The sequence below is a fragment of the Stigmatopora argus genome, chromosome 6 (genome assembly GCF_051989625.1).
Source record: "Stigmatopora argus isolate UIUO_Sarg chromosome 6, RoL_Sarg_1.0, whole genome shotgun sequence".
Classification (NCBI taxonomy): domain Eukaryota; kingdom Metazoa; phylum Chordata; class Actinopteri; order Syngnathiformes; family Syngnathidae; genus Stigmatopora; species Stigmatopora argus.
This window is the reverse complement of record NC_135392.1, coordinates 16,387,184-16,414,253: the sequence shown is the minus strand read 5'-3', so window position 1 is coordinate 16,414,253 and position 27,070 is coordinate 16,387,184. Positions and strand designations below refer to the sequence as shown.

At 39.6% G+C, this 27,070-nt stretch overlaps 2 protein-coding genes across 10 annotated transcripts in view; one reads left to right on the top strand and one right to left on the bottom strand.

Moving 5' to 3' along the window:
- The window catches only part of LOC144075595 (receptor-type tyrosine-protein phosphatase gamma-like), a 113,455-nt gene extending 101,226 nt beyond the window's left edge, over positions 1 to 12,229 (top strand). Inside the window, exons 16-29 of one of the 2 annotated variants that reach the window (XM_077602824.1) lie at positions 741 to 837; positions 966 to 1,048; positions 2,024 to 2,158; positions 2,231 to 2,365; positions 2,470 to 2,642; positions 2,745 to 2,880; positions 3,085 to 3,231; positions 4,669 to 4,762; positions 5,097 to 5,173; positions 5,254 to 5,382; positions 7,526 to 7,672; positions 7,768 to 7,910; positions 9,217 to 9,352; positions 10,822 to 12,229. In XM_077602824.1, coding sequence (XP_077458950.1) covers positions 741 to 837; positions 966 to 1,048; positions 2,024 to 2,158; positions 2,231 to 2,365; positions 2,470 to 2,642; positions 2,745 to 2,880; positions 3,085 to 3,231; positions 4,669 to 4,762; positions 5,097 to 5,173; positions 5,254 to 5,382; positions 7,526 to 7,672; positions 7,768 to 7,910; positions 9,217 to 9,352; positions 10,822 to 10,962 — 1,773 coding nt within the window. In that variant the 3' untranslated portion in view covers positions 10,963 to 12,229. Of the gene's footprint in view, positions 1 to 740; positions 838 to 965; positions 1,049 to 2,023; positions 2,159 to 2,230; positions 2,366 to 2,451; positions 2,643 to 2,744; positions 2,881 to 3,084; positions 3,232 to 4,668; positions 4,763 to 5,096; positions 5,174 to 5,253; positions 5,383 to 7,525; positions 7,673 to 7,767; positions 7,911 to 9,216; positions 9,353 to 10,821 lie in introns of both variants that reach the window. The other variant, XM_077602823.1, reaches the window with a different exon arrangement.
- A 480-nt stretch (positions 12,230 to 12,709) lies between these two features.
- The window catches only part of cadpsb (Ca2+-dependent activator protein for secretion b), an 87,752-nt gene continuing 73,391 nt past the window's right edge, over positions 12,710 to 27,070 (bottom strand). For all 8 annotated transcript variants that reach the window (XM_077602833.1, XM_077602825.1, XM_077602830.1 and 5 more), the window contains 4 exons: positions 24,682 to 24,714; positions 24,472 to 24,579; positions 16,764 to 16,868; positions 12,710 to 13,951 (listed from right to left, as the gene is read on the bottom strand). In XM_077602833.1, coding sequence (XP_077458959.1) covers positions 13,775 to 13,951; positions 16,764 to 16,868; positions 24,472 to 24,579; positions 24,682 to 24,714 — 423 coding nt within the window. In that variant the 3' untranslated portion in view covers positions 12,710 to 13,774. The remainder of the gene's footprint in view (positions 13,952 to 16,763; positions 16,869 to 24,471; positions 24,580 to 24,681; positions 24,715 to 27,070) is intronic.

Below are 27,070 nucleotides of genomic sequence, written 5' to 3'. Positions count from 1 at the left end.
GAAGAAAAAAGGCCTAAGCTTCACTCCTGAAGGGTGCACTTTAATTGGGTCGTTTGGCGTCAGGCACATACGCTCATTTGTCATGTAAATACAACACGGGATGAGGAGGAAAAGAAAGGTTTTATGAGTTCAAACATGAATAGCGGCGACACAATAACATTAACCCATTTGCTGCTTGATTTTTACTTACTACTTTTCCCTGAGCTGTAAACAAGACAGCAGTGGACCAGGGACCTGTGATTTTTCTTTTTTTCTTCCAATGAGTTTCGGTTAGATTTGGCTTGAACCAGTCGAGGCGTAACAGATTTTATTAGTATGTGGCATCCATGAGAGAACACTATTAAGTGCCAACAAGTTAGACACTGACAGCAAAGGTACACAGAAAGTGAGCGTATTGTTTATTTTAGTGCACAGCACAGATTAGGTGCGAGTAAATCTCATCATATTAGTATAATGACAATAAAGGCATACAATTCAATTCAAATTGGGTCCTAAAATGAGAAAATATGTTTTTCAACCAATACCCACTCATCTCAGGTCGTTTTTTTTCCCAATTTGGGGTGGATATTTGTTATTCTGCCCATTTAAAAATAATTACCTGTGTTTGAATCGTTACTGATATTAATGGCCAGTGTTAGCATAAGGAGGCAATATGCAATGAATCAAATCATGCAGTTTAGCTTCATGTACTAGCGAATGATTTAATTCCATTTTTTGTTTTGTTTTCTCACACTCCCCAGGAGGTCCAACGCTCCACAGCCGACCTGAAAATCACAGCGGAACACTCCAATCATCCTGACAACAAGCATAAAAACAGATACATCAACATTATGGCTTGTGAGTTTTGTGTGAAATCCGCATTAGAGAGGATGTCTACTACAGAGAAATCCTGTTATATTTTACTATCTTAGTTTCCTTCTTTGGACAATAATTTGCTAAAAAATAACACTCATTTCCCACCACAGATGACCACAGCCGGGTGAAATTACGAGCACTGGCTGGGAAAGATGCGAAACATTCAGATTATATCAATGCCAACTATGTGGACGTGAGTTGAAATGCTTTCTTTTATGCCTGGTTTTTGTCTCATTCCACAATTGGAGGATGTTTTGCTTCAAAATTCTTAAAAATGACCTTTATGAACTTGAAAAAAATAATTTAATTTTTTTTTAAAAGACGCCTCATGGTGTAGAGGTTCACTTGCCTGACTTCGTTGCGGGCAGACGTGGGCTCGATTCCCGCAGGCGGCGGTATGATTGGGAGTCCGGATGGTCGTTTGTCTCTCTGTGTGCCCTACGACTGACTGGCGACCAGTCTAGGCTGTAGTCTGCCTTTCGCCCGAAGACAGCTGGGTTAGGCTCCAGCAACCCCCGCAAACCTTTCGAGGATGGGTGGTATGGAAGATGAATGAATGAATAACATTTTTTTTTTTAATTCCCCTGAAATAAATCTGCGATGTAGTGAAGCAGCCATAACCGAAGCGCGAAGTAGCGAGGTGTCTCTGTATTTTTGCTAATATAACAAGGACATGCATTTTTGTTCTTGGGGGAAAACAGATTAGCGATGTCAAGATGAACGTACTTCACGTCTTTCTTTATCGAACATGGTAAAAAAAGAAAAAAGATTATGGTCATATGGTCACAAGATTGCACGCGTATTACAAGACACACATTCCACAAATGGGATTTATTTAAGTTTAATAGCTTATGCAAACAAATGTTCCCATCCTTATAACAGACAGCAATATAACAAATAATACCCCCAAAATGTCCAATGGTTTTATTTAATTATTGATTTTAGTCATTAGGGGGTAGATAATCACATTTTAAGGGATACTTCAGACTTATACTTCAGGTATTTGAAAAAATAAAAAGCAATCTTTCCAGGGTTTTTTTGTACTCAAACTACATATTTTAGTATTTTGTGTGTGGATTTTTGAACATTTAGATGGTAGGATGTCAAAGGCCCTCTAATTATGTACCCTGTCTTCTCAACATCACCGTATTTGTGGAATATTTTTCAGGGATACAACCAGCCTAGAGCCTACATAGCTGCTCAGGGTCCACTTAAGTCCACTTTTGAAGACTTTTGGAGGATGGTGTGGGAGCAAAACACTGGGATCATTATCATGATAACAAATCTTGTGGAAAAAGGACGGGTAGGCCACGACATACCTTCGTATTTTATAGAATGTTTCTTTATTATTCATATTACTTGCTGTGTTTTACAGAGGAAATGTGACCAGTACTGGCCTACAGAGAACAGTGAGCAGTACGGAAACATTGTTGTGACGCTGAAAAGTACCAAAGTGCATGCCTGCTACACCCTGCGGCGTTTCCTCATACGGAACACAAAAGTCAAAAAGGTAAAGAAGTAAAAGCCATGCGTGCTGTAATGGCAAAGATCCGATTGACTGACAATGTGATTAAATAGACTTTGTTGTATTTTGAGACGGCTGCTGTTTTTCAGGGTCAAAAGGGGAATCCAAAGGGAAAGCTAAATGAGCGCATTGTAATCCAATACCACTACACTCAATGGCCTGACATGGGCGTGCCAGAGTACACCCTCCCTGTCCTCACCTTCATTAACCGCTCATCAGGGGCCCGCACTGCAGACATGGGCCCGGTCCTGGTGCACTGCAGGTACAATCCATTACTTAAATGTACATTAATTATGAGCGTTAGACATTGAAAATGTGCTGATGTGTCTGCCAGTGTGCTCATATTGCTTTGTGCTGGCCTCAGTGCAGGGGTTGGGCGCACAGGAACGTACATTGTCATTGACAGCATGCTGCAACAAATCAAGGACAAAAGCACAGTCAGCATCCTGGACTTTCTCAAACATATCCGCACACAGCGCAACTACCTGGTCCAGACTGAGGTAAGACCCCCAGCGCTGTCCTCTGCCACCATTGAGTTGTATTGAAAATGTTGTGTCGTGGATATTTTCCCCAGTGGACCTTTCTTTGTAAACTATTTGTGTATACTTCTCATGTATTGGGTTCACAAACAGTTTAACAGTTGAAATGAATGTTTTACAGTTATATGTATTTTTTCATATGTTGACATTCCTGCCATCCTGTAGGAGCAGTACGTGTTCATCCACGATGCTCTGATGGAGGCAATTTTCAGCAGAGAGACAGAAGTGCCCGCCTGGCAGCTGCACAGCCACGTCAACAGCATTCTCACCCCCAATTCGGCTGGTCGCACTCGTCTGGAGAAGCAATTCAGGGTGAGTTTACAACCATGTGGCAGCGTCACTTGAGCCCTAATGCCGTCATCCTTTGAAAAGGAGGCAGTCTCTTCACCAGAAATGGAGCTGTACTAATCCCATTTCATTTCCAGGATGAAGCATGCGGTTCTATTTACTGCAAAAAGTATGAGTTATTGATGAGTGGTGACCTTCTAAGATTATATTGGAATTGACATAATGGTGAAAATACCACAAGCTTTGGAATATAGCTTCAATACCATCTTGCCATTAACTTTTGAAATCAATGCTTTCCAGATTCTTTTTTTGAAATAATGCATGTTTGACTTCTTCCTCGGCTTCAAGTTAGTGATGTTGAAAGGCTTGTCCCTCGCTTGTGGATGTGCCCCTTTAAAAGAGTTCAACAACACTCCCTGTTAGGCATGGCTTTAGTGTCATTTTGTGGTACCTGGAGGCGATTTAAAATTAACAAAATAAATGCATATATATATATATATATATGTCCGAAATTAATTCATATAAAATATTAAAAATCATGCTAAGAGAATAGATGCATAAACATCCCTAAAATATATCTTAGAATTTTTTTCTGAGCCGTCCATGAATAACATGAAAGTGCCAATTTTAGTGAGTGTTCTGAAAAAGCTGAATAAAGCGAGGGAAATCTTGAGCCCTCCCTTCAGGCAGCCTAAAACCAAGAACAAGCTGTATAAATGACTTATTGAGCAAAAATGTTTCTAATTCCCCATTGCTTTGTAATCCTGACAGCTGGGTGAAGTACCTTTTCCTGAAAAGGATGGGCTCAGCTATTCTGTTTAAAGCTGTTATGTTGGGAGACTTGTACCCTGCGTAAAATTACTTATGTTGAGATTCTTTTTTTTAATGGAAAACTTATTTTCAAAACACTGGTTATCCAGCGGGCGGCCCAGCGAGTTAGTGGTTAGCGTGTCGGACTCACAGTGGGGGACCTGGGTTCAAATCCAGGTCGGTCCACCTGTGTGAAGTCTGCATGTTCTCCCCGGGCCTGTGTGGATTTTCTCTGGGTACTCCGGTTTCCTCCCACATTCCAAAAACATGCATGGTAGGCTGATTGGACACTCTAAATTGCCCCTAGATATGAATGTGAGCGTGAATGGTTGTTTGTCTCCGTGTGCCCTGCGATTGGCTGGCCACCAATTCAGGGTGTGCCTCGCCTCTGGCCGAAGTCAGCTGGGATAGGCTCCGGCACCCCCCGCCACCCTAGTGAGGATAAAGCGGTTCAGAAAATGAGATGAGATGAGATGGTTATCCAGCGTTATATAACAGATTGTTTTTAATGAGCTGGATGTAGGTTTTTCCTATTGCTGTCTGTGACTGCACTTTATCTCAAAAGAACGTGTGTTTTAATAATTGAAAAATTGTCATAATGTTAATTACTTTGTTTGATGAACTTAAACAAATTGTCCTTCCTGTGAACAGCTGCTGACCCAATGCAACACTCGCTTTGCAGAGTGTTTCAGTGCTCATAAAGACTGCAACAAGGAGAAGAACCGTAACTCCTCTGTTGTTCCATGTGAGTTTTTCATCCGTTTCTGCAATACTCGTTTGTCCATAAAGCAAAACTAATGGCCATTGCACATGAATAAACAGCATTGCAGTCTTTTCTCATCTCGCCAGTCTAGTATGCAGGACGTACATTATTAAAGAGAAATCATCATCCAAAATTAGAATCTAGTTCCATAATCCCATAAATTAATCGTTCTTTGCATTCTTGGCACCCCAACTATGTGAAATGGAGGTTGGCGTTGCTATAGCAACAGCAAGTAATGGTAATGAACGTGTGTGCTATCAGGCAGTGTGCTACAGTGGTTCAGGTTCTCACCCAAGTGTGTTTTTTGCCTCCACAGCCGAGCGAGCAAGGGTGGGACTCACTACTCTGCCCGGAATGAAAGGAACCGATTACATTAATGCGTCCTACATAATGGTACAGTCTCAAATGTTCTTCATCACTGACAACACAATTTTCACAAGTTGTGTCCACAAACCTGCTCCTTATCTCTTTAGGGTTACTACAGGAGTAATGAGTTCATCATTACCCAGCATCCTTTGCCACACACCACCACTGACTTTTGGAGAATGATTTGGGACCATAATGCACAAATTATTGTCATGTTGCCTGACAACCAGGGCCTGGTAAGAAATATCTTAATGTATGAAATACGTCCTTGTCACTTAATTACAAGTCTACACTGTCATCCAGTGAAAGCCTGAATTTAGTGTTTGAACAAAAAAAGTAGCTAATAGAAGTGTACAGAAAGTCCTTTAAACTTTTCTCACATACTGGAAAACGTTTCAAGGTTGAGATGATGTAAAATGAAATGGTAGCATAAGAATAAGTAACCAGGCAAATTCAATACTTCAGGCTTTTCATTGTGGAATAATTTATATTTACTGTGATCCTTCACCACTTCACCGCTTCAACCTTCGCGGCTTTATCTTAAGTATAAAAAAGTCTATAAAAATGTCAAAATCCTCCCTAAAACTCGCAAGCGGAAGACAGGGGATAAAAAAATGGCGGAAGTGAGGGCTCTGCTTCTTCTTCTGCACTGAATTGGGTGGCACACAGCGCTGAAGAAGATTTTATTTTGAATTGCGCACATTAGTACTTGTGGAGAAAGACTACGCCGAGCCTGTTCGAGCTTAATTTGGATTTTGAGTCACTGTTTAAAATGCCTTCTAAATATTGACGTTCCTTGACATGCTAAAGATGTAGCACACCTTTGTGGCATAAATTAATCTATACTGTGGCATTCTTTTGTAAATAATTCACATGGTAGAATTAATGTAAATGGGTTCCACTGTGCGGTTAAGAGGGAGAAACGCGGGAAGTGAACACTCTAACCCTACGGCGGTGCACGCGTGTTGTGGCTGTGTATGCTGCGAATAAATAAAAAGAAATGTTTTCTTGTGTGGACTGAGACACCCTGGCTCCGACTCTGGGGAATAAAAAAAAAAGGACCAGCATTATGAGGTATTTGCGCCGTAGATACGGTCGAGATAGGATGTCAACACACTGCATTGGGCCACTCAGAAGGAGTCTACACCGGGAGATTGATGACAACATGGTTGGAGCCATCGAATTTGGAAATCGTCTTGACTGTGTCAAGACATCAACAACAGCAATATTTGTACAAGAAAAGAAATGGCGGTCGCCATGTTCCTTGTGCGCCAAAAACCTCTCGCAAAAGCTTCCCATTAAAAGCTCCCCTTCGGCGCCTCCTGAAAATTCCATTGATGGTCCAAAGCCTCTTGAATCTGACAAAAAAGGACTTGGACTAAAGCTACAAATAACATGTTTTTTTTAATTAATTGGATAGCAACTATTTTAACCGTCAGTACAGTACAAAATATTTACAATTTTTCATTTAGACATTATAGTTAGATAATACATTAAAGTACTTTCATATGCCTATAACTGTAATATTTGAGAAATACACTTCTTGATAATTGTACTTGTGTACTTGTATTTTTGTCTAGGTGCGAAAACGTAGTATGGTATGTAGTAATAATAGGGGTGATCCTACTTCGCGGTTATTTGATTATCGTGGCCATGTCTACATTCGAGGGATTATTGTCTGCTAGTGTTTGTCATATAAACATTGTCTCGAGTTATGACTTAACACATGCAATTACTAAAGGTCAGCATTTTAATTTTGCATATGGTTTTAGAAAATTCCATATCCTCAAAACCAGGGCCTCAAACTTGTGGCCAGAGGACGATTCAGGCAATATTTTTCGACCCTCCTACTTGTATGCGTCCCTAATCCTAAAGCACCATGGCTCCCTTTTCCGCCATATGGCGGAAAGAGCCCGTTCTACCAGGGCCGAAAGCCACCCACTTTGCCTGTGCCCTATGTGTGGGTGTGTGAAAATATGTGCCACGTTGCATTTGTACGGTTTTTAATCGCTTAATAAGGGGAATTGCAATCATTAATAAGGGGATCATTTAGTCGAGGTGGTCAGGTATGTAAGAGAGAATCTTGAAACATGGATAGTGGTTGTTGTGAGACAGCCAATTGAATTGAATTGAATGCTTTTATTGTCATTTAATGAGATAGAAAACGGGCGATAAAATGAGATCCCAGTAGAGAGTAGCGATGTTCTAAAGTGAGAATTAATGCATCCACGACAATATTTTACAAATAAAATAACGGATAAGGAAATGTATTTTCTTTTGGGGGATTTCGTAACTTGGATCTTTTTATGTGTGTAGGTGTAAGGGTGTGTATGTATATATTTATATTCATTCGCCTACTTCCTCTAACATTCTATACAGGCTGAGGATGAATTCGTTTACTGGCCAAGTCGTGAAGAGGCCATGAATTGCATTGCCTTCACTGTCACGCTCATCAGTAAGGACAGACTGTGTCTCTCCAATGAAGAGCAGATCATCATTCACGACTTCATCCTGGAAGCTACGCAGGTATCACCCATTTTTATCTGCTTTAAAATGCTCTTTTGTGTCATGCCATGCCTCTTTGCATTCATGTAAACCACTTCTTGTCATTATGGCGTCAGGATGACTATGTTCTTGAGGTGAGACACTTTCAGTGCCCCAAGTGGCCCAACCACGACGCTCCCCTCAGCAGCGCCTTTGAGCTCATCAGGGTCATCAAGGAGGAGGCCATGACAAGAGATGGCCCCACTATTGTGCACGACGAGTATGTGTTCACTTCATACTATTTACAGAATGTAAGAGATAACTGCCATGTCATTATTGAAACGGAATTTATTTCTTATAAAACCACCTACTCCAACACTTTTCTCATCAAGAGAAGGAAAACGCATTTCATATCTTGTGCATTCCAGTGGAAAGAACATTTTTAATTAATTGATGAAACCCACATTTTTTTCTGATGTCTCATAGTGAAGAAAATCGTAACTAAAAATCAGTATTTCCCTGAAAAGGTCAATCTTATGGGAGATTTTTTTCATGATACTACTTAACATATTGCATTTGCCCTTGTGATTGCTAGTGCATGCCACTTAGTGAAACCTTTTGACATATTCAGTGCCATTGCTAACAGCATTCTGTCTTTCTTCAGCATAGCTGAACCCGTGGCTATTTAGTAAATATTTACATTTTTGTAATTCCCATCATAACATCTATAGCTGGATATCAAACTTAACATAGCATCCCTGTCTGTGAAATACCGATATCAAATATTGAGCATTCATAATCATGCAATGCAGTGTCAAAGTGCAACATGTGCTCATTGAATGATAATATTGGCACAAAATCTTAACCATGTTGTGAATTATTTTTCTTATCACACTAAGTCCAATTGTGTAAAATGGTACTCGGACGTTTGGTCACCGGACGTTTGGTCGCTGGACGTTTGGTCGCCCGGACGTTTGGTCGCCCGGACGTTTGGTCGCCCGGACGTTTGACAACATGACAGAGAGTTTCAAAATTATATTCATGAGAGAGAGTTTAATATCTAAATATCTACTGTTGAAACCAGCTCTCAAAAATATATTCACCCGGGCGACCAAACGTCCGGGCGACCAAACGTCCGGGCGACCAAACGTCCGGGCGACCAAACGTCCGGGCGACCAAACGTCCGGTCACGGTGTAACATTTACATAGAAAACATTGTGGCAATTTCTGTATTTTAAGCATAAATTAATACGAACAATATCAAATTCTGTAGCAGATTTTTTTTTTTAGAGAAATCATTTAAACACCTGACGGTGATAATGACAAGAAGTCCTAACTGTGTTGCTGCAGACTTTACTGCTTGCATGTCTTATTCAGCAGACTGTGACCAAAACAACTACAATGAACCCTGCGGTGTTGATAATGAGGATAACGTTTCACAAACCGTAGGCGTATTTAGAGGGCTTTTTTTCCCACCTGTCCGCCAGAGTTTGGATTACCTCTTATTATGCCTCCCCAAATTGACAGCAATATTAGCATTCATGAACTCCCCGTCCACTGTAATTGATGTTTTCGCCTTATTATAGGTATGGTGCGGTATCAGCGGGGATGCTGTGCGCTCTCACCACACTGTCACAGCAACTGCAGAACGAAGGCGTCGTCGACATCTATCAGGTGGCCAAAATGATCAACCTCATGAGGCCGGGGGTCTTCACTGATATTGTAAGTGGGGCTTAAATTATTATAATAAGAGTTTGAATCATCATCTATGACTTTAACTGAAAGTTTTAGTCAAACCAATCAGGTTAATTATGTTACCCGCTCACAGAGATTCTGCCTATAAATACTGCCATCACCTGGCAATTTTGTGGATTTCTTGTCACAAATTCACCTAATTCTTTTTTGCTTGGCAAAAAAATCAGCTATTTACACATTGTGTAATCCTAAATTCACACAAGTTGGTACATAAGCGTATTGGATTCACTTTAAAAATAAAAAAATAAATCTGACCGTTTTTCAAATAAATTTATTTTAGCTGCTTTTTAATATTATTTTTATAACTCTGTCTTTCTAAATAATTGTCACGTTATCAGTTTGTTGTAAAAAAAAATCAACACTGTTTTTCTAATTAGTGAATAGGTTTTGTCCGGGATACTCTGCATCCAAAAAAACATGCAGGCTAGGCTGGTTGAATACTCTAAATTGCCCCTAGGTTTGAGTGTATGCATGAATTTTTTTGTGTGGAGTAATCTGGTACTCTGGTTTCCTCGCACATCCCGATAACATGCATGGTAGGCTGGTTGAATGATCTAAATTTCCCCTAGGGATGAGTGTGACCATGTCTCCTTGTGCCCTGCAATTGGCTGGCCACAGATTCAGTGTGTCCCCTGCCTGATGCCCTTAGTTAGCTGGGATAGGCTCCAACACCCCCTGCAACTCTTGTGAGCATAAGCTGATCAGAAAATGAATGAATGAATGCAAGAACAAAAGGTTCCCCATCAAGGCTTTTCGTAACCCGAATATTTCTTATGTACTCGAAGCATTCTTAAGTAGAGGTACCATTGTTTATATCACGCGTCAAAGTGGCAGCCCGGGTGCCAAATCTGGCTTGCCGCATCATTTTATGTGGCCCGGGAAAGTAAATCATGAGTGCCGACTTTCTGTTTTAGGATCAAATTAAAATGAAGAGTATAGATGGATATAAAAATTTCCTGATTTTCCCCCTTTTAAATCAATAATTGTAATTTTTTTAAATCATTTTTTTCTGTTTTTAGTTCAAAAATCATTTTGTAAAATCTAGAAAATATATTTAAAAAAAGCTAAAATAAACATTGTTTTAGATCCATAAAAACTGAATATTCAGGGCTTTTAATCCAGTTCTTTTAATCAATTTATTTAAAAAAAATCTAAAACTTATATCTAAAATGGTCCGGCCCACATGAGATCTGGTCACCATAAATGTGGCCCGCCAACCAAACTGGGTTTGACACCCCTGGTTTATATGTATAATGTATGATAATATACTTTTCTCCTGGAATTAAACCCATAAAATGTCATAGCTATATCTAAAAAGGAAGAAAACTATATTGCTCCCGGCTGATAAAGATTACAGATTTATAACAAACAGTATTCACACATTTATCATTCTTGCTGTCCTTGAGCTTCATGTTGTGTTTCAATGTGTTGTGCAGGATCAGTACCAGTACCTTTACAAAGCCATGTTGAGCCTGGCGGCTAGTGGAGAGTGCGGCCTCACTTGCACGGACAATAACGGGGTGGCAGCGATGGCAGACAAGTGCGACCCGGCCGAGAGTATGGAGTCACTGGTTTGAAGAGCGTTGCTCAGGCCTGACATTTTTAAAAGAACTTCTTCCCCTTCGAGGCCTTTTTTGCCAGACTATTGATTAAATAATAAGAAAAATCCTTACTATCACTTTTTTATACTGACAAACATTTTGGGATATTTATGTTTTTGCCCTTTCTTTTTAATCATTGCTCGTCTTCAAATCCTGCTGCGCACCCATTACCGTGATGAAGGATATACAAAAAAAACAAGCAGCGCTTGTCCACTTTGCACTCAACTATCAGTGTTACTGCCTAACTCCACGCAAGAAGGTCTTGCATTCAAACTCGAATCCAACGTGTCCCCGAAGTTCCTCAGCGCCCTGCTTAACGGCACCGGTCACCTGACTACTCATGTGGCCTCAAATTCCTCACCTACATCAATGTCATGTAAATCTAACAAAATGGCTTAATTTGCTTGTCACCACATTCACTGTGAACATTTATTTCTTTTTACAGGGATTTATATTGTTATACTGTTTTGTAATATATCTCTCTATATAATATATCCTTAATAGCCAATCACTCTTTGCCTATTTGTGGACTGGCTGTTTTAGTGCTGTGGGGTTTGGATCACGTTCGCACAGCTTTGCCAAATGTTATTATTGTGAAACATTCAACGTAAGGGACACGGATCTGCCCAAAAGAAATAAAAAAACATTTAAAAAAGGAAAAAAATAATAAAAATAAAAATAAATGTCAAAAAAAATGTTTCAATTGTCAAAGTGCAGATACATTTCCTCAACTATATGCAGATGAATATACAAAATAAAAAGTTGCTAAGAAATGCATGAGGATTGTGAAGCTGTTGTACTTTTTACTGGTTTGAGGTCGGTGCTCAAATTGGCCGTTTAAGAGATTGTTTTCTGTTTTGAAACCTTTTCGCTGTAACTTGTATTTTGTCTCCAATGGAAAGAAAAAATATTTTTTTGCCATTTTTGGTCAAGAGGTAACCTATATTTTTTCGCAAATGACCTTCTGTTTCGCGACTTACAACACCATTTCGGACCAATAAAGTGACTAAAGAAACAGAACACTCTCGTCCAGGAGAATTCAACCCGACCCCCCTACATACACACACACACACACACACAAATGAAATGAATGTCATTTGACAGGAGGTTTGTTCACTCTTATTAGTGTTGATAGATACTGACTTCACTTTGGCACTTTTTGTTGTTTATCATTATTGTTACGCTTTCTCTACTGTGACTCAGACTTCTTAATTATATGAAACATTAAATGGTCCACACTTTAGCTGATTCCTGGCTTTTGTTCACTGATAGAGCTGAAACTTTGACCGTGTATTTGTCAAAATCGTATTTTAAAAAGAGTTCAGGCTTTTAAGTTATTTTTACTTTATATAATATGTTTGCTCAACAGCTGTTCGATGGTCAATGAAACTAAATTTTGAATGTTTTGGTAAGAAATCCAAAAGAATGTATGGCGTTAAGAGCATGGATGAATTTGACTTTGTAAATTCAATGTTTGATTTCAAATTAACTCTTATTTTACCTGACTGCTTTAATCATCTGTTGAAGTAACCAACCTTAAATTGGTAATATGTCAATATGTCACTCGAAAAGGTTTGTGTATATGTTTTACTTTATTTTGTCGTGCCCACTGGAGTTCCCTGATTATATTGATTAATGTCCTTGCCCTTGATTCATCCATCTGTCTTTCAGCTATAATTTATCTATGCAACCACGACCAATGTATCAAATAAGAAGGCATCGGTGACACATGTACAATAAGATTTATTTTGAGGCCGCAGCTCTTGCATGTCACAAGTGTTGGCGTTCAATAGGCAAACAAAAATTGAAGAAATAGCCATAATGATTCCACAAGCTAATTGACACACAAACATGAAGTGAAAGTGAAGGGAAAACATTAAAAAAAAAGTCTTGGGGAAGGAAGGATTAGAACCTACAGGCATGCAGCGATGGCTCAGAATGCAATGTACAGCATTTTATATTTATATATATATTTATATCATATATACAGAACAACAGTGAGACCCAAAGGATGCCAGACATCTCATTCCACAGTTACACAACAAAGACAGACCAACTTTTTTGTCGTTCATTTAAAAAAAAATCATTTCTGCTCTTTTCCTTGGAAAAGTGCAATGCAATTAAAATAGAACCTGTTTTCAAGACATCATTTTTTTTGTTTCTCTCAATGTGGAAATAAAAATAGAATCTCCCGAGTTATCAAAATGGAGCGAGAATGGAGAGTATTGCATCTCTAGAATCCCCTCGTGCTGAGGCTGGAGGTCGAAGGTCAAAGTGTCTAAGACAAGCCGTTAACAAAACACGCGGGTTTCTTGTCACTCCCAAAGCAGTTATCGTTCACTTGAAAACAAAGAAAATGATTCACGAGCGCGCGCACGCTCATTGTTACGACAATGTACCATGAATGAATGAGAGTACGACAAAGAAGCGCCATATACGTACATAGTTTGCATTTGGACGGGAAGGGACACACTATTTAATCTCACTCAAACGAATGCTTCTCCATATTGCTTAGTAACACATAGAAATGAATTTTGAAATGACTGAATCGGTGATATCTTTATATTATGACACAGCTAAACTGCCAATCAATGGTATTTTTTTCACACTTATCTTGTGTCCTCGGTATGTACTATTTTTTCCATTATTATTAGTTTATAGTTCCTTCATAGGCATTTCGAGCTGACAAAGAGGTCCTAGTGTGGCTATCTGAGTTGGTACATGCATCGGTTAACCAGGCTAAAGTCAAAAGTGTGATTAAGAAGGGCTGGGGGTGCATGGGTGGGATCTAGTCATCATCATCGTCCTCTTCATCGCTGTCCTTCATGGAGATGCCTTGCATGCCTCCTTCTCTCACCGACGCAGTGGCCTCCTCCAGAGTCAACCTGTTGCGAACCGTGTCATACATCTTGCTGTTCAGAGTCGAATCCAGGACGCCCTGCAGACGGAAGTCACGGTACTTTTTCTGCAAGGAGGAAATCATAGAGCACATGAGCGTTCAACAATGAGAAGGTCAAATGAAAGTCACCAACAAAGATCTTCATATTCCACTTATCCGAGGTCGGGTCGCAGGGGCAGCAGCTTAAGCAGAAAAAGGCCAGACTTCCCTCTGCCCAGCCACTTCACCTAGTTCTTCCAAAAGCATCCTAAGGCGTTCCCAGGCCAGCCGGGAGAAATTGTCTCCCAGCATCTCATGGGTCGGCCCCATGGCCTCCCGGTGAGACGTGCCTCATGACCAGGCATCCCAATCAGATACCCGAGCCAACTCAGCTTCTCTCGATGTGGAGGAGCAGCAGCTCTAAACCGAACCCCTCCGGATGATCGAGCTTTTCACCTTATCTCTAAGGAAGAGCCCGGACATCCTTCAAAGAAAATTCATTTCAGGATCTAATTCTTTCGGTCACGAGCCAAAGCCCATGAGCATATATATGAGGGTAGGAACATAGTTCAACTGGTCAATAGAGATTTGCCTTTCGGCTCCACTCTTCACCACAACAGAATCAATGTCCGCATGTCAGTGAGTCCACATCAGCTCAGACGCCACAACAATCCGCCTGTCAATCTACCGCTCCCTTTTTCCCTAAATCGTGAACAAGCCCCAAAGATACTTAATCTCCCCCACTCAGGGAGGACCTCATCCTGGACATGAAAAGGCCTTGCCACCTTTTCCTGACTGAGGACCATCGTCGCAGATTTTGAGGTGTGGATTCTCATCCTGACCACTTGACCCTTGTTTGCAAATCATTCCAGTGAGAGATCGCGTTCTAATTAAGCCAACAGAATCACATAATCTGCATAAAGCAAGAATGCTATACTGAGGCCACCAAACTGGACCCCCTAAACATCACGGCTTTGTCTAGAGAGTCTGTTCATAAAAGATCCGAACAGGATCGGTAAATAGGGCAGGGCTGTGGGAGTCTAATCCCCACTGGAAATGGGTCCGACTTACCACCGGCTATGTGGACCAGACTCTGACGCATGTCATACAGGGACCCGACCCTACGTATCAGGGATTCCGGTACACCATACTCCCGGAAGTTGTTTTCACCTCAACGAACTCTTCCCATGCCCTGGTTTTGCTTAAGGGACCACCAGAGCCGCGTGCCGCTTGGCCAGCCGGTAACTGTCAGCTGCTTCCAGAGTCCCGTGGGCCAAAAAGGCCTGATATGGCTCCTTCAGCCTGACGGCATCCCTTACCACTAGTTTACACCAGCAGGTTTTGGGGTTGCTGCCACGACAGCCACCGACTACCTTGCGGCCGCAACTCCGTCTGCCGCCTTGGCAATAAGGTAACATGGTCGCCCAAACTCAATGTCCCCCGCCTCTTTCGAGACATGAGCAGCTCTACCGGAGGTGGGAGTGGAACACGGGACTCCACCAGGCGTTCCCAGCAGACCCTCACAAAACATTTGTCTGCCGGGTCTGACCGGCATCTTCCCCCACCATCGAAGACAAATCGCTACCAGGTGATGATCGGTTGACAGCTCTACCCCTCTCTTCACCCGAGTGTCCAAGACGGGTGGCCGCAAGTGCGATGGCACAACTACAAAGTCGATCATTGAACTGCGGCCTAGGGTGTCCTGGTGCCAAGTCCACAAATGGAAATCCTTGTCCCTGAACATGGTGTTCATTGTTGACAATACACGGCGAGTGCAGAGTCAAACAATAGAACACCATTCGGGTTCTGATCAGAGGGCTGTTCTTCCCAATAACGTCCCTACAGTTTTCAATGTCATTGCCCATTGAGCATTGAAGTTCCCCAGCAGAACGAGGGATTCCCCAAGAGAGGCAGTCTCCAGCAACCCTTTCCAAGAACTCCAAAAGTGGTGGGTACTCTTAGCTGCTATTTGGTGCGTAAGCACAAACAAAAGTCAGGTCCGTCTCCCCATCCTTTCATCTACCAGGCTGAACCCCAATGTACAGGCACCGAGCTGGGGTGCAATGAGTATGCCCATATCTGCTCGTCACCTCTCACTGTGGGCCACTTCAGAGTGGAAAATTGTCCAAGCCCCTTCAAGAAGACTAGTATCAGAGCCCGACTACATCAAGTCGGAACTTGTCAACGTCACGCATGAGCTCAGGGTCTTTCCCAGCCAGAGAAGTGACATTCCATGTCCCAAGACCCACTTTCTGCAGCCGGGGATTGGACCACTAAGGACCCCTCCTTTGGCTGCCACCCAACTGTCTGCACACACAACCTCTTAGGGCTCTCCACATGTGGTGAGCCCATGGGAAGGGGAACCCACATTGCCTTTTCAGGTGTCCAGCCAAGCCCCTTAGTGGAGGCCCAGCCACCAGGCACTCGCCAATCTGCCCCACCTCCAGGACCAGTAAAGATGGGTGCATATTAGGGTCATTCTGAATCTTTTTGGGCGTGCCATATTTTCCGGACTATAAGTCACACCAGATAGAAAATAGGTATAAGTATATATAGTATAAATAATCCAAACAAATACAGTATATGTGTTTTTTTGGCAAGAAACTGTATTGCTTTTTCAGATAGGTAAACTCATTCAGTTATTCAGATAACCATAGAGGAAACCACATAACTTCTTTATTGAACACACTCCAAATTACTACCAATCGGTATCACTTCTGAACAACTCTGGAAGTAGGGGGCTTTCTTAGAGTGCCCTTCTTATAGTCAATGTGAAAGAATAAATGTGTATAAGTCACAGCTGAGTGTAAGTCAGAGGACCAGCCAAACTATGAAAAAGATTTAGGAAAATGATTTATAATCCAGAAAATATGGTAGCTCATAATGAGCCCCGTTTCACCTTGGTGATTCTGATGAGGATCTTGAGCTGGTAGACATGCAGCTGTTGGTCCATACGCTCGGTGAGCCAGGTTCCCAGCAAGTTCATGGTAGCAGTGTACCATTGCTGGAACAGAGAAACAAAACCCTCCAGCAAAACACACACATGTCGCAAATGTGCAGAGCACACTGTAAATAGTAAACTCCGTTTTAGAGATTTCTGGTTAAAATTTAGCAGAATAAAGTGCCGTTATACCTAAACTCAATAAGTGATGATAACATATATAAACACTGTGTCAGTGTATTTTCAAATATTGAGGAAAAACAACTCAATGTGATGATGCTTTCTATTTACATCTAATGGGTTGGCTTTACTTTGAATTAGATTTGTGACATCGCAAAAAAAGGTTAACATTTATAACCAATACAGCTTTTATATATGCTGTTTATGTGTTGACCCACTAAGCAAAAGGAGTATCTTTCTGTCTATCTGTCTCTATGAATCCATCCATTCATCTCCCTAATATCCATCTACAACATATCTAATCTTTGGAATTGTTTCAGTGGAAACGACAATTTGTCCCAACAGCTGCAACACAGGCACTTTCCTTCCCTTTTATTATGCAGCAACACTTAATCTAGTGTTTTTATAGCCAATAAACACTGAAATCCACATCATGTTTTTACGGATGAACCCCTTTCCACATGGAGTACAACTCAAACAGTCATTCTAAAAATGTGCTCAGGCAGCTTTATAGAAGTGGACTGAAGTTCTAAATGCCGTTGATATTCACTTTAAGCTTCCCCACAACATGAGCAAGAATTTAGCCCCTTGGATTTCAGCAAACAAACTGGATGTCCACCATCAAGCCATACGATGTACTGTATATTGTCTCCGCAAGAAACAAAAGGTACTAATGCACACAATTTTTTTTGCTGAATACACTTTTTAAGCAAAGTGCACATTAGTTTGATTGTAAATTTAAGAACTATCATTACAAAGATTAATTTAATTTACAAACACAAAAAAGCATTTGATGTCCACCTGAGATCAAACCTTCGACCCCAGAATTGTGAGACCGACATGCTAACCACTCATCCAACAGGCCGTCTATTTTCAAAAATTGCTAATTATATTTTGTCAATTTTTTTTTTACAATAAATTGTTGGAATGGGAAAAATACTTTAATTTGATGTCCCATGTCTACAGAACACATCTGCCAAGGCTTTTTGGATGGAAGGAAATCATTTATCTCTTTAGTGGGGCTATGTGAGAGCAAAACAATATAACAAGCTCCTAGAAGCACGCAAGCAAGCGGCGGCTTGCAGCATTTGGCCTTTTAAATTAGCACGGTTGCCTAAAATGAATCCACAATGCATGCAATGTCAGTCCTGCTGAAGAAGACGTCACTGCCTGTGTGCCCTGCCAGCCAAACTGCGTCATTGCTCATGGCTGTCATTTGTCTCACCTAGACAAATAACATAATAGACATATAAATGCAAGAAATATCTGGAGGATCTGTGGTTATAATTTTTAACAGAGCTGAAGGTGACTGTGTAGGGGCGGAAATCAGCCTGGAGCTCAGACTTTCATGCTATGACTCACCAATCGACTCCACCAAGCCTATGCACACTTATCTTTAAAAATATGTAAAAATCTAATTTATGCCCTATAAACATATTTTCTAAAGATGCTTATATTCAATAATAATTGAGTTTGATTTTCTTAAATTGGGTTTTCAGTTTTCCAACTGGCATTAAATCCACTCTAGCATAGTCCACAGGAGATTCCATGATTCATTCATTTATTTTCCATACTCCTGATCCTCACAAAGGTCGCAGGGGTGCTGGAGCCTATCCAAGACAACTACGAGCAGCAGTTGGCGGACACCTTGAATTGGTTGAAGCTGCATCGTGCAAATTCTAAATTAACACATTTACTTTCCAATTTCAATTTCATCTATGTTATCTAGTTTTACATTATTTTGTAGGTTATTTATTATTATGGTTAATTTTAAGAATACAATTTTGGTTGACTCTCTGCAACATGCTTAGTATGAGTGGACAATGTTGTTCATGCATTTTTTGCAATTTTGTGCTAAGAATGTGCTACTATTACATACTACCCAGTTATTTAAGTAGAAAAATGCAGTACTAATTATTAGTACTTTAAGTTACTGCCTGTTACACACACCTAGAAATTACACCTCCAACTGTGATAGAGATGTATCCCGACTGGAAAAACATCACAGGTCTATCTTTACCGGTTGTTTATGGGCTAAGAACATTTGCAGCAATCAGACAGAGGAAATGAATTTAAGAAGAACGCACAAATTGCGATAATGTGTGAGGCTTCGACAGAAAATTGCAGGTCATACGTCCGACCCACCTTGACTACTTCGTCATCCATTTGTGAATAAAAGATGGTTAAAGGCAACCTGTGTTTTTAGTTGTTTCATTACAAAACAAATAATCCACTTTAAATTACAGTAAGTGGTTTTTTCCCTACAAAAAGTATATACATATTTTATCTGCTCATAAAAAATAAAAACAAAGTATAGTCGGACTCCGCAATCTTCCTTGACTAGAGTGCCTAATTCCGAAAGGAAACTGAAAGTTTTATTTTGTATCAGAGCTCAACTTCTTTCCCAGCACGGAGGTACTTTGTCAACCCGTCCGGGAAAAATAAACTTCCGCATCAAGCTTACGTAGACGTTTCTGCAGGCTGTGAAATTTATAAGATTGATTAGTATACTTGAGAAAACCTACAACATCGTGAAAGCAGCCAATCTTGTCATATCTGCAGGCGGTGTAATCTAGCCTTTACACAATTTAAACTCCATATATGCAGTATATAAGGTATTATTATTATTGCTCACAACAATCCTTGTCATAACAATTCCCTTGTTTACACAACTTCCACTCGTGTGCTAGATTTTTCTATGCTCAATCCTATCTTGGATAACCAGAATGTTCATACCAAACGTTGATTTCCATTATGACATTTATGTGAGCTGCTGATTGTACTCTTTTTTACGATTTGGTATTTCAGTCACGTTCGGCAACAACGCTTGGTGTGCGACAGGCCTAAGTAAGATGCAACCGTTGTGGTAATAGAACATATAGGGCCTTTAGATGGATTAAAAAAGGATGCTTACTTTGCATTCCTAGCATGGGGATATATTTAAAGAATTAATCGTGCAAAGTGGTCAATTCATTTTCCACATACTGAAGCTGGGCATATGCACAGAAAAAATGCAAATTAAGCGGTAGTGTGAGCATGTGGTGGTGGGTGGCGGGGCAATAAGTAGAATATGCTGATAGCGCTGCAGAAACGATGCAGGGTCCATCAATTGCAGGGCAAATCAGGCCTTGGAATTTAAAGAAAAAAACAATGGTAAAGTGAGCTGGCAAAAGGAGTATAAATGAGAATGTGTAACCGGTCAGCCTTAGGGGAAGAAGCAGTTCTATTTCTCTATACCTTCTCACTGCTTTGGCCGTCTGTTTGCATTTGAGGCTATTGGAGAACAGCACTCACATTAAGTAGAAATCAGAGCTCCAAGACCAAGAAAAGAAAGCTTTCATTGGGTCCAAATCAAAAGGCTCTTTGCCTCCACTCGTCGGCTTTCACCTCAATTTGGCTTGAGCTTAGGTGAATGGATGGTGGGTTTTGGACTCAAGGAAGGGGATGCTTAGGGGGTACGGATTCCGGGTTTATGCAGATGCCTGTCCACTTCACAGTCGACTTGAGCGTGCAGTGCATGCAGACCTGGCGGGTGTGTGCGTGCTGAGGAAGAGACCGATCTACTGTATGTGTGCAAAATGTGCCACACGTCTGAGGAAGAGGGTCATGCTAGAAGATGTACACAGCAAGATTATTTGACTCCCAAAAAAACATGCCAACCAACATAATGTGAGAAAACAAGGCAACATTAGAGATAAGTGCCACTTTTTTCAATTGTTCTAGGTTTGCCAGTGGCTGTATTGACGAGATGCTGATATTTTTTTTTACAGCAGTTCCACTGCAGTAGTTCTGACACCATCTACACATTTGAGATAATTTACCTTTAGCAAATATCATCTATGCTGAGGGAAATTATTGCACATTTTCATGCTTTTAAGATTACATTTATTTTAGTGTGTGTGCATTTGTAAAGGGGTTGTTTTTTCTTTGTTTCTTCTTAATAAGGCTTGACAATTAATGGAAAGAACAGCATTTTAGTTTAACTCATACTTGCTCAAATAAGAGAAAATATACATGTTTTCCCATATTTCCTCAAATTGGTGTAGTAGAGAAGTTATATGGAAGGTGATTAATACTGAATGCAATGGTTTAAAATTATTTCTAACTTTTATGTTATTGAACGCATGACTAAATTTTCTGAAGTACATTGCTTTTTTTTTTTACAAAAAGAAAAATACAAATATTTTCACCCATTAAAAGATAGAATACACTACAAAAACAACAATTTCTCAATTCCAGTGAACATTTTTTGATAAATGTTGATGTTTTTGCGCATTTTTATATTGACATTATTCACAAGATATGCAGTTATCTGAAAACAAGCAAATGTGGGGCGCATATAATGAATGGATAGAAAGCAAAAATAGATTTCAAAGTGCAACTTGGGAATAGGACTGTATACTATATGAATGCATTTTATACTGGAAAAAATATGATCAAATTTAAACTCGTCGAAGTTGGGTTCTTTTGAGAATATTCACTAATTTTAAATGAGTTACCTGCCCCACATTAATTTATTCATTCGGTTTGGCAACCGTTTGTCCTCACAACGGTTCTAACTTGGAGCCTATCCCAGCTGACCAGAGAACCGGTGGCCAGCCAATCGCAGGGTATATACAGATGGACAACCATTCAGCCTCACACTCATACCTAGGGGCAATTGAGAGTGTTCAACCAATCTACCCTGCATGTTTTTTGGGATGTGGGAGGAAACCGGAGTACTCGGAGAAAACCCACGCAAGCCCAGCGAAAACATGCAAACGCCACACAGTGAAGACTCACCTGGGATCAAACCCTCAACCCCAGAACTATGAGGCCGACGCGCTCACCACTCGTTCTGCCGGGCTGCACCTGCACCACATTTAACTGTTTATCTCTTTTGAAACGCTAGAAACACTGGAAATGCGAACTTATATATATATAAATATATATATATATATATAAATATATATATATATAAATATATATATATATATAAATATATATATATATATAAATATATATATATATATATATATATATATATATATATAAATATATAAATATATATATAAATATATATATATATATGTATGTATATATGTATGTATATATGTATATATATATGTATATATGTATATATATTCTGAACAGTTCCAATTAAATTTTTTAGCATTATTGTTTTTCTTACTGGGGTCTAAGAATATGATGCACAATCATTCATTCATTCATTCATTTTCTAAACCACTTTATCCTCACAAGGGGGGGTGCTGGAGTCTATCCCAGCTGGGTTTCGGGCACGTGGCAGGGAACACCCTGAATTGGTGGCCAGCCGATTGCTGATATGATGCACATAATTTTGTAAAAAAATTATAAGTGGACGAGTCACACTAGCACGCTTTGCCGTGTGATGCCAGTCCCATGAAAAATGAGCTTAGACTGAAAGAAGTTAGATTCATTTCTATTTGTTGTTCTGTTTTGAATGCTCGAATTTAAGCTTTGTAGATTTATTAATGACCTGTGCTAACGGACAACCTTTTTTTGCATTACTGAGCTTATTTGTCAATGTCCCCTACTTGATAATTAAGCACGTTTGCACATGTAATGAAGTGCTTGGATTGAAGGTCACAGGCATTCAGAGTTTATATTCAGCCTTGCTGCTTATGTGCAGAGTTGTGATTTATTTTCTGGCTCTCTTTATTATACAATGGACGGTAGATGGTGAGATGTTTAATTGTCTTGCATTGTGTGTAGTATATGTCAAGATTTTTTGTTCATGTTGTTTTTCAATGAGTGGGGCACCTCAGTCGTTTTTGCTTACAGGGTCCTCTTTTGATTCACAATGATGGCACGTAGCTCTTTCAACATTTCAACAAATATTTTCTCCTTTTGAATGTGCCTAACTATTTTAATAATTGTATTTCAATTCATCTATTTTTAATAGCATTTCTAATGTTTCCAGTCTTTTGCGCTACTTGTCCCAGCTTTATTGGGATGTTAACGCATTGGAAAATCAATTATCTTGTTTTTTGAATTAATTGAATAAATATTTGAAAAGTTTTAAATTCAGTTTTAATGTTTTAAACAATGGCCAAAATTCACTCGGACCAGGATTTAGCATTAAAAAAGACTGCAACAGAGATCTAACCCATACAGAAACTGTAATAAATATAAATATTATATTGTCGATCCATTTTTCTTTTAAACCTCGTCCTTGCTATTCCTAGCTAACTTTCGGTGAGATATGTTCGAAACTGAGGATGAATTATTATCCATTTTTCATACCTGATTAATGTGATCCAAGTCCCCCTGCCTTGGATTTAAATAGTTTACAAACAATACAATATTCAAAATTGTGCATACTGTTGGAACTGCTGTAAAACGACTGTTAGGAAAATAGACTTATATCTCGTAAATAAAGCCAATGAAAAGTTGATTTTACCAGTAGAAGATGCAGCAGGAATGGTGTTCAAAAGAAGAGACCAAAAGGATTGAAATAAGAGAGTTGAAGTACAGCTAGCACAACATCCACGAATGGCTTTGATATGCATGCAAAAATTGATGAATGAAAATGCATTCAAATGCTAAGCAAAAAGTACAACAACAAAAAACAAACAAACAAAACCAACGGACATCCTAATTTCACTCTAGAAACACGGCTTTGTTTTGTGAATAAGCCACCAGAAAAAAAAGTTGAATGTCACTCTTTTGGGGGCCACAGGGAGAACACCAAGAGGAAGTAAGGCACAGACAGAGGTAGGAGCCCAACAGGGGCCTCCTCGCACACAAAAGCAGAGCCACTTTTAACAAAGGAAAAACATTAAAACATACATGAATCAAGCAAACAAAAACAGGTCCATCTATCCCACGACTTCTGCGTGTCAACCCAACTCACTTCCTCACAAAGCCGCCACGCTGCGGCGGAGACACGCGTCTCCACAGAAGGTTTCGGTATGACGTGAAAGCACACACAACACAGCATTATGTTTCTTTGAAACCACACATGGAGGACACATTGCTGTCAATGTATCCCGTCAGGATTATGTTTGGGTAAGACAGTGCTCTCTTCACCCTCCAACATATGAAAACCTGCCCGTAAGCCTGTTGCATTTGCAATTTTGTATTTCCACTATTGGCTCCTCATGTATCTTCCTGAGGAGTACTCTAAGTCTTTTTCTCAAAGCATGCACGTGATCACACTATGTTCTTTCCAGAGAGCACTGCTTTCATATAATCCTTATTTCTTTTTCTTTTTTGGAGGTTGCTTTTATGGACTCTTTGTGAATAAAAGTGTATTGTTGTTTTTAATAGACAAAGGCCCAAAAGCACTGTGGCAATCAATGCAGACTTGACAAACAAAGAGAGAAGAGGACAGAAAGGACAGGAAGAAACACTTTTCCTGCTCTTAAAGAAAATAAATGGGACTTATCCCACTCTGCCCTGTTGTTTTGCCACATTCTGTAAGGCCCCCTCCCTACTTGAGTGGAGGAGATGGCATCTTACTTACATCAAATAACCTTTCTATATACACCTCCTCATTGACCTTATCACGCAGCATATCCTGAGAGTGGCGGACAAAGGTCACGTAGCCGTCGGCCACGTCCATGCCGGGTTTCTGCAAAACAAACACACCACTGGCTGACTCACTGTCATAGACTGGAAAACTGCCAACTGAAGTCATTTAATGTGTGCTGTGTAGAGTGGAATTAAAACTTACAGGTACGTCTACATACTTGGAGGCAGCTTTCACCTGGAAAAAGAACAAAGACATTTTATTATTAAAAAATATAACTTGTATCTCAATACAATCCCTGTCATGTATTTCTAGGTTATTTATGTCACCGCTGTGACATAAGAATATGAATGTGAATAACCTCACGCTACTAGAGAGGAGCATTTTTATTTAACATGGGAGCGAGACTCAAAAAAGAAAAAACAGTTGTAGAAAAATGAATTTGCGACCATATATATTGTAGTAGTAAAATCATTGTGTCAGCTGTCAGGCGCTTTAACAAAACAAATGGCTGAGTGTTAAGACTTACCGTATGCATCCATGCACATCTATGTATATGTATGTATATATGTGCTTATATATGTGTATTGGATTGGATTGGATTGGATAACTTTATTCATCCCGTATTCGGGAAATTTCATTGTGACAGTAGCAAGAAAAGGCATAGTTATAAGTTAGACAGTACAGTCGCAAAGGCCGCATAACAACAAAGCAAAAAGTACAAAGCAAATCAAAGTAAATGTGTATAAAATGCCTTTCCTATTTCTGCATCCTCACCCTCTTGCTACTGTGACAACGAAATTTCCCGAATACGGGATGAATAAAGTTATCCAATCCAATCCAATGTCATAAATGTGCGTGTGTATAACTAGGATAGATTTTGACATCAACATTTTGAGGGGCTGTGCAAACAGTATTGTAGTAGGGTAATCATTGTTGTATGTTGTTTTGACCATGAATATTTTGTCATTAAAAACACACCAAGATGTTGATGTAGTAGGTTTAGGAGTATCAAAGTAACTGTTCTGCTTGAAATATTTAGTTCACAGCATTGCCAATAAGATTTGCTTTCGAGAAATAAAAATGGCTAATTGAGTGTTATCGCCAAACAAAAAGAAAAATCTATATATTCAGCATTAAAACCATTTTTTTGAGAATGAAGTCATTCTTTAATATTGTAATATCACAAGATTAAGGTAGTAACATTACAAATTTAAAGTTGTAATAGTATGACATTAAAATTCTAGTATTATCCATTCATTTTCCGTACCACTTATTCTCACAAAATGTGTGAGTGCTAGAGCTTATTCCAGCAAACTTTAGGCAATAGACGGGGGACACTTTGAATTGGTGGCCATCCAATCGCAGGAGTCAAAGAGACGGAAAATCATTCACACACACAAATATAGGGACAATTTAGATTTTTTCAAAAAGCATACCATGCATGTTTTTAGGAGGAAACCGGATTACCCAGAGAAAACCCACACATGCACGGATGGAGATAACAAGCAAACTCCATACAGAACCCACTGGGTTTTGAACCCTTGATCTCAGAACTGATGTGGACCTGGTAATCACTCCATCACAGTGCTGACGTAATAGTAGTAGTACATAAAAAAGGTTGTAGCATTAGGAGATTAGTCATAATATTAACCACTGGGCCGCCTAATCTTGTAATATTATGAGTTTCTCTCATCCTCATATTATTACTTTAATATTGTAATTCATTTTATTCCCCTTGAGTTTATGGCAAAACACTGGCAGCTGTGGTTGACATAACTACCAATAAAATAATGTGACACATTTATTTTCAAATTAGCAACTACCAATAACTCTTGTCAAATGGTTCTAAATATTTCTGCGCCACCAGCCTAATGGTGGCAATATTACAGTACCGCCCTTCTTGTTCTCACCGTTTTCTAATTGGTGTTCAAACCCACACATACTATTACTCAGGGAGGCAGGTGTGCCGAATAATGAGCCAAGTGGAAAGTTTAGCTTTGGCTTCCAATACACTCGTTTATGTACTATAGATTCTAAAGGCAGAGCACTTCCTCCAACAGTTCTGCAATAGCTCAGGATTTCGCACATTTGATTGTCAAGATGATATTGTAAGTTTGAATCCTGAAGGAAAAGGGGGATAATGAGTAAAGGTGCTACATTAAGCCGCCAATATACATTATGCTTACATGTTATTTATAGTACAAAATTCATTCATTCATTCATTCATTTATTCATTTATTCTGAACCACTTTATCCTCATTAGTGTCACAGGGGGTGCTGGAGCCTATTCAAGCTGACTCAGAGGCGGGGGACACCCTGATTTGGTGGCAGATTTGTATGTTTTTTTAATTTTAATAATAAAATTCAGCGGCCAGTATTTTACCAGAAATTTGAGAAAAAAAATTCTTGGGTAGCTGACCAAATTGTTGGAAGAAAATATTGGCACAAGAGATGCGAAATAACATTAAAGCCAAAATTTGAACTATCTACAAGACAACTAATGAAATGATGGATTTTTTGTATAAGTAATTTAAAAGTGTTTTGTAATCTTTATTTTGCTGTTTTACACGTTAGATAACTCTTCTTTTTT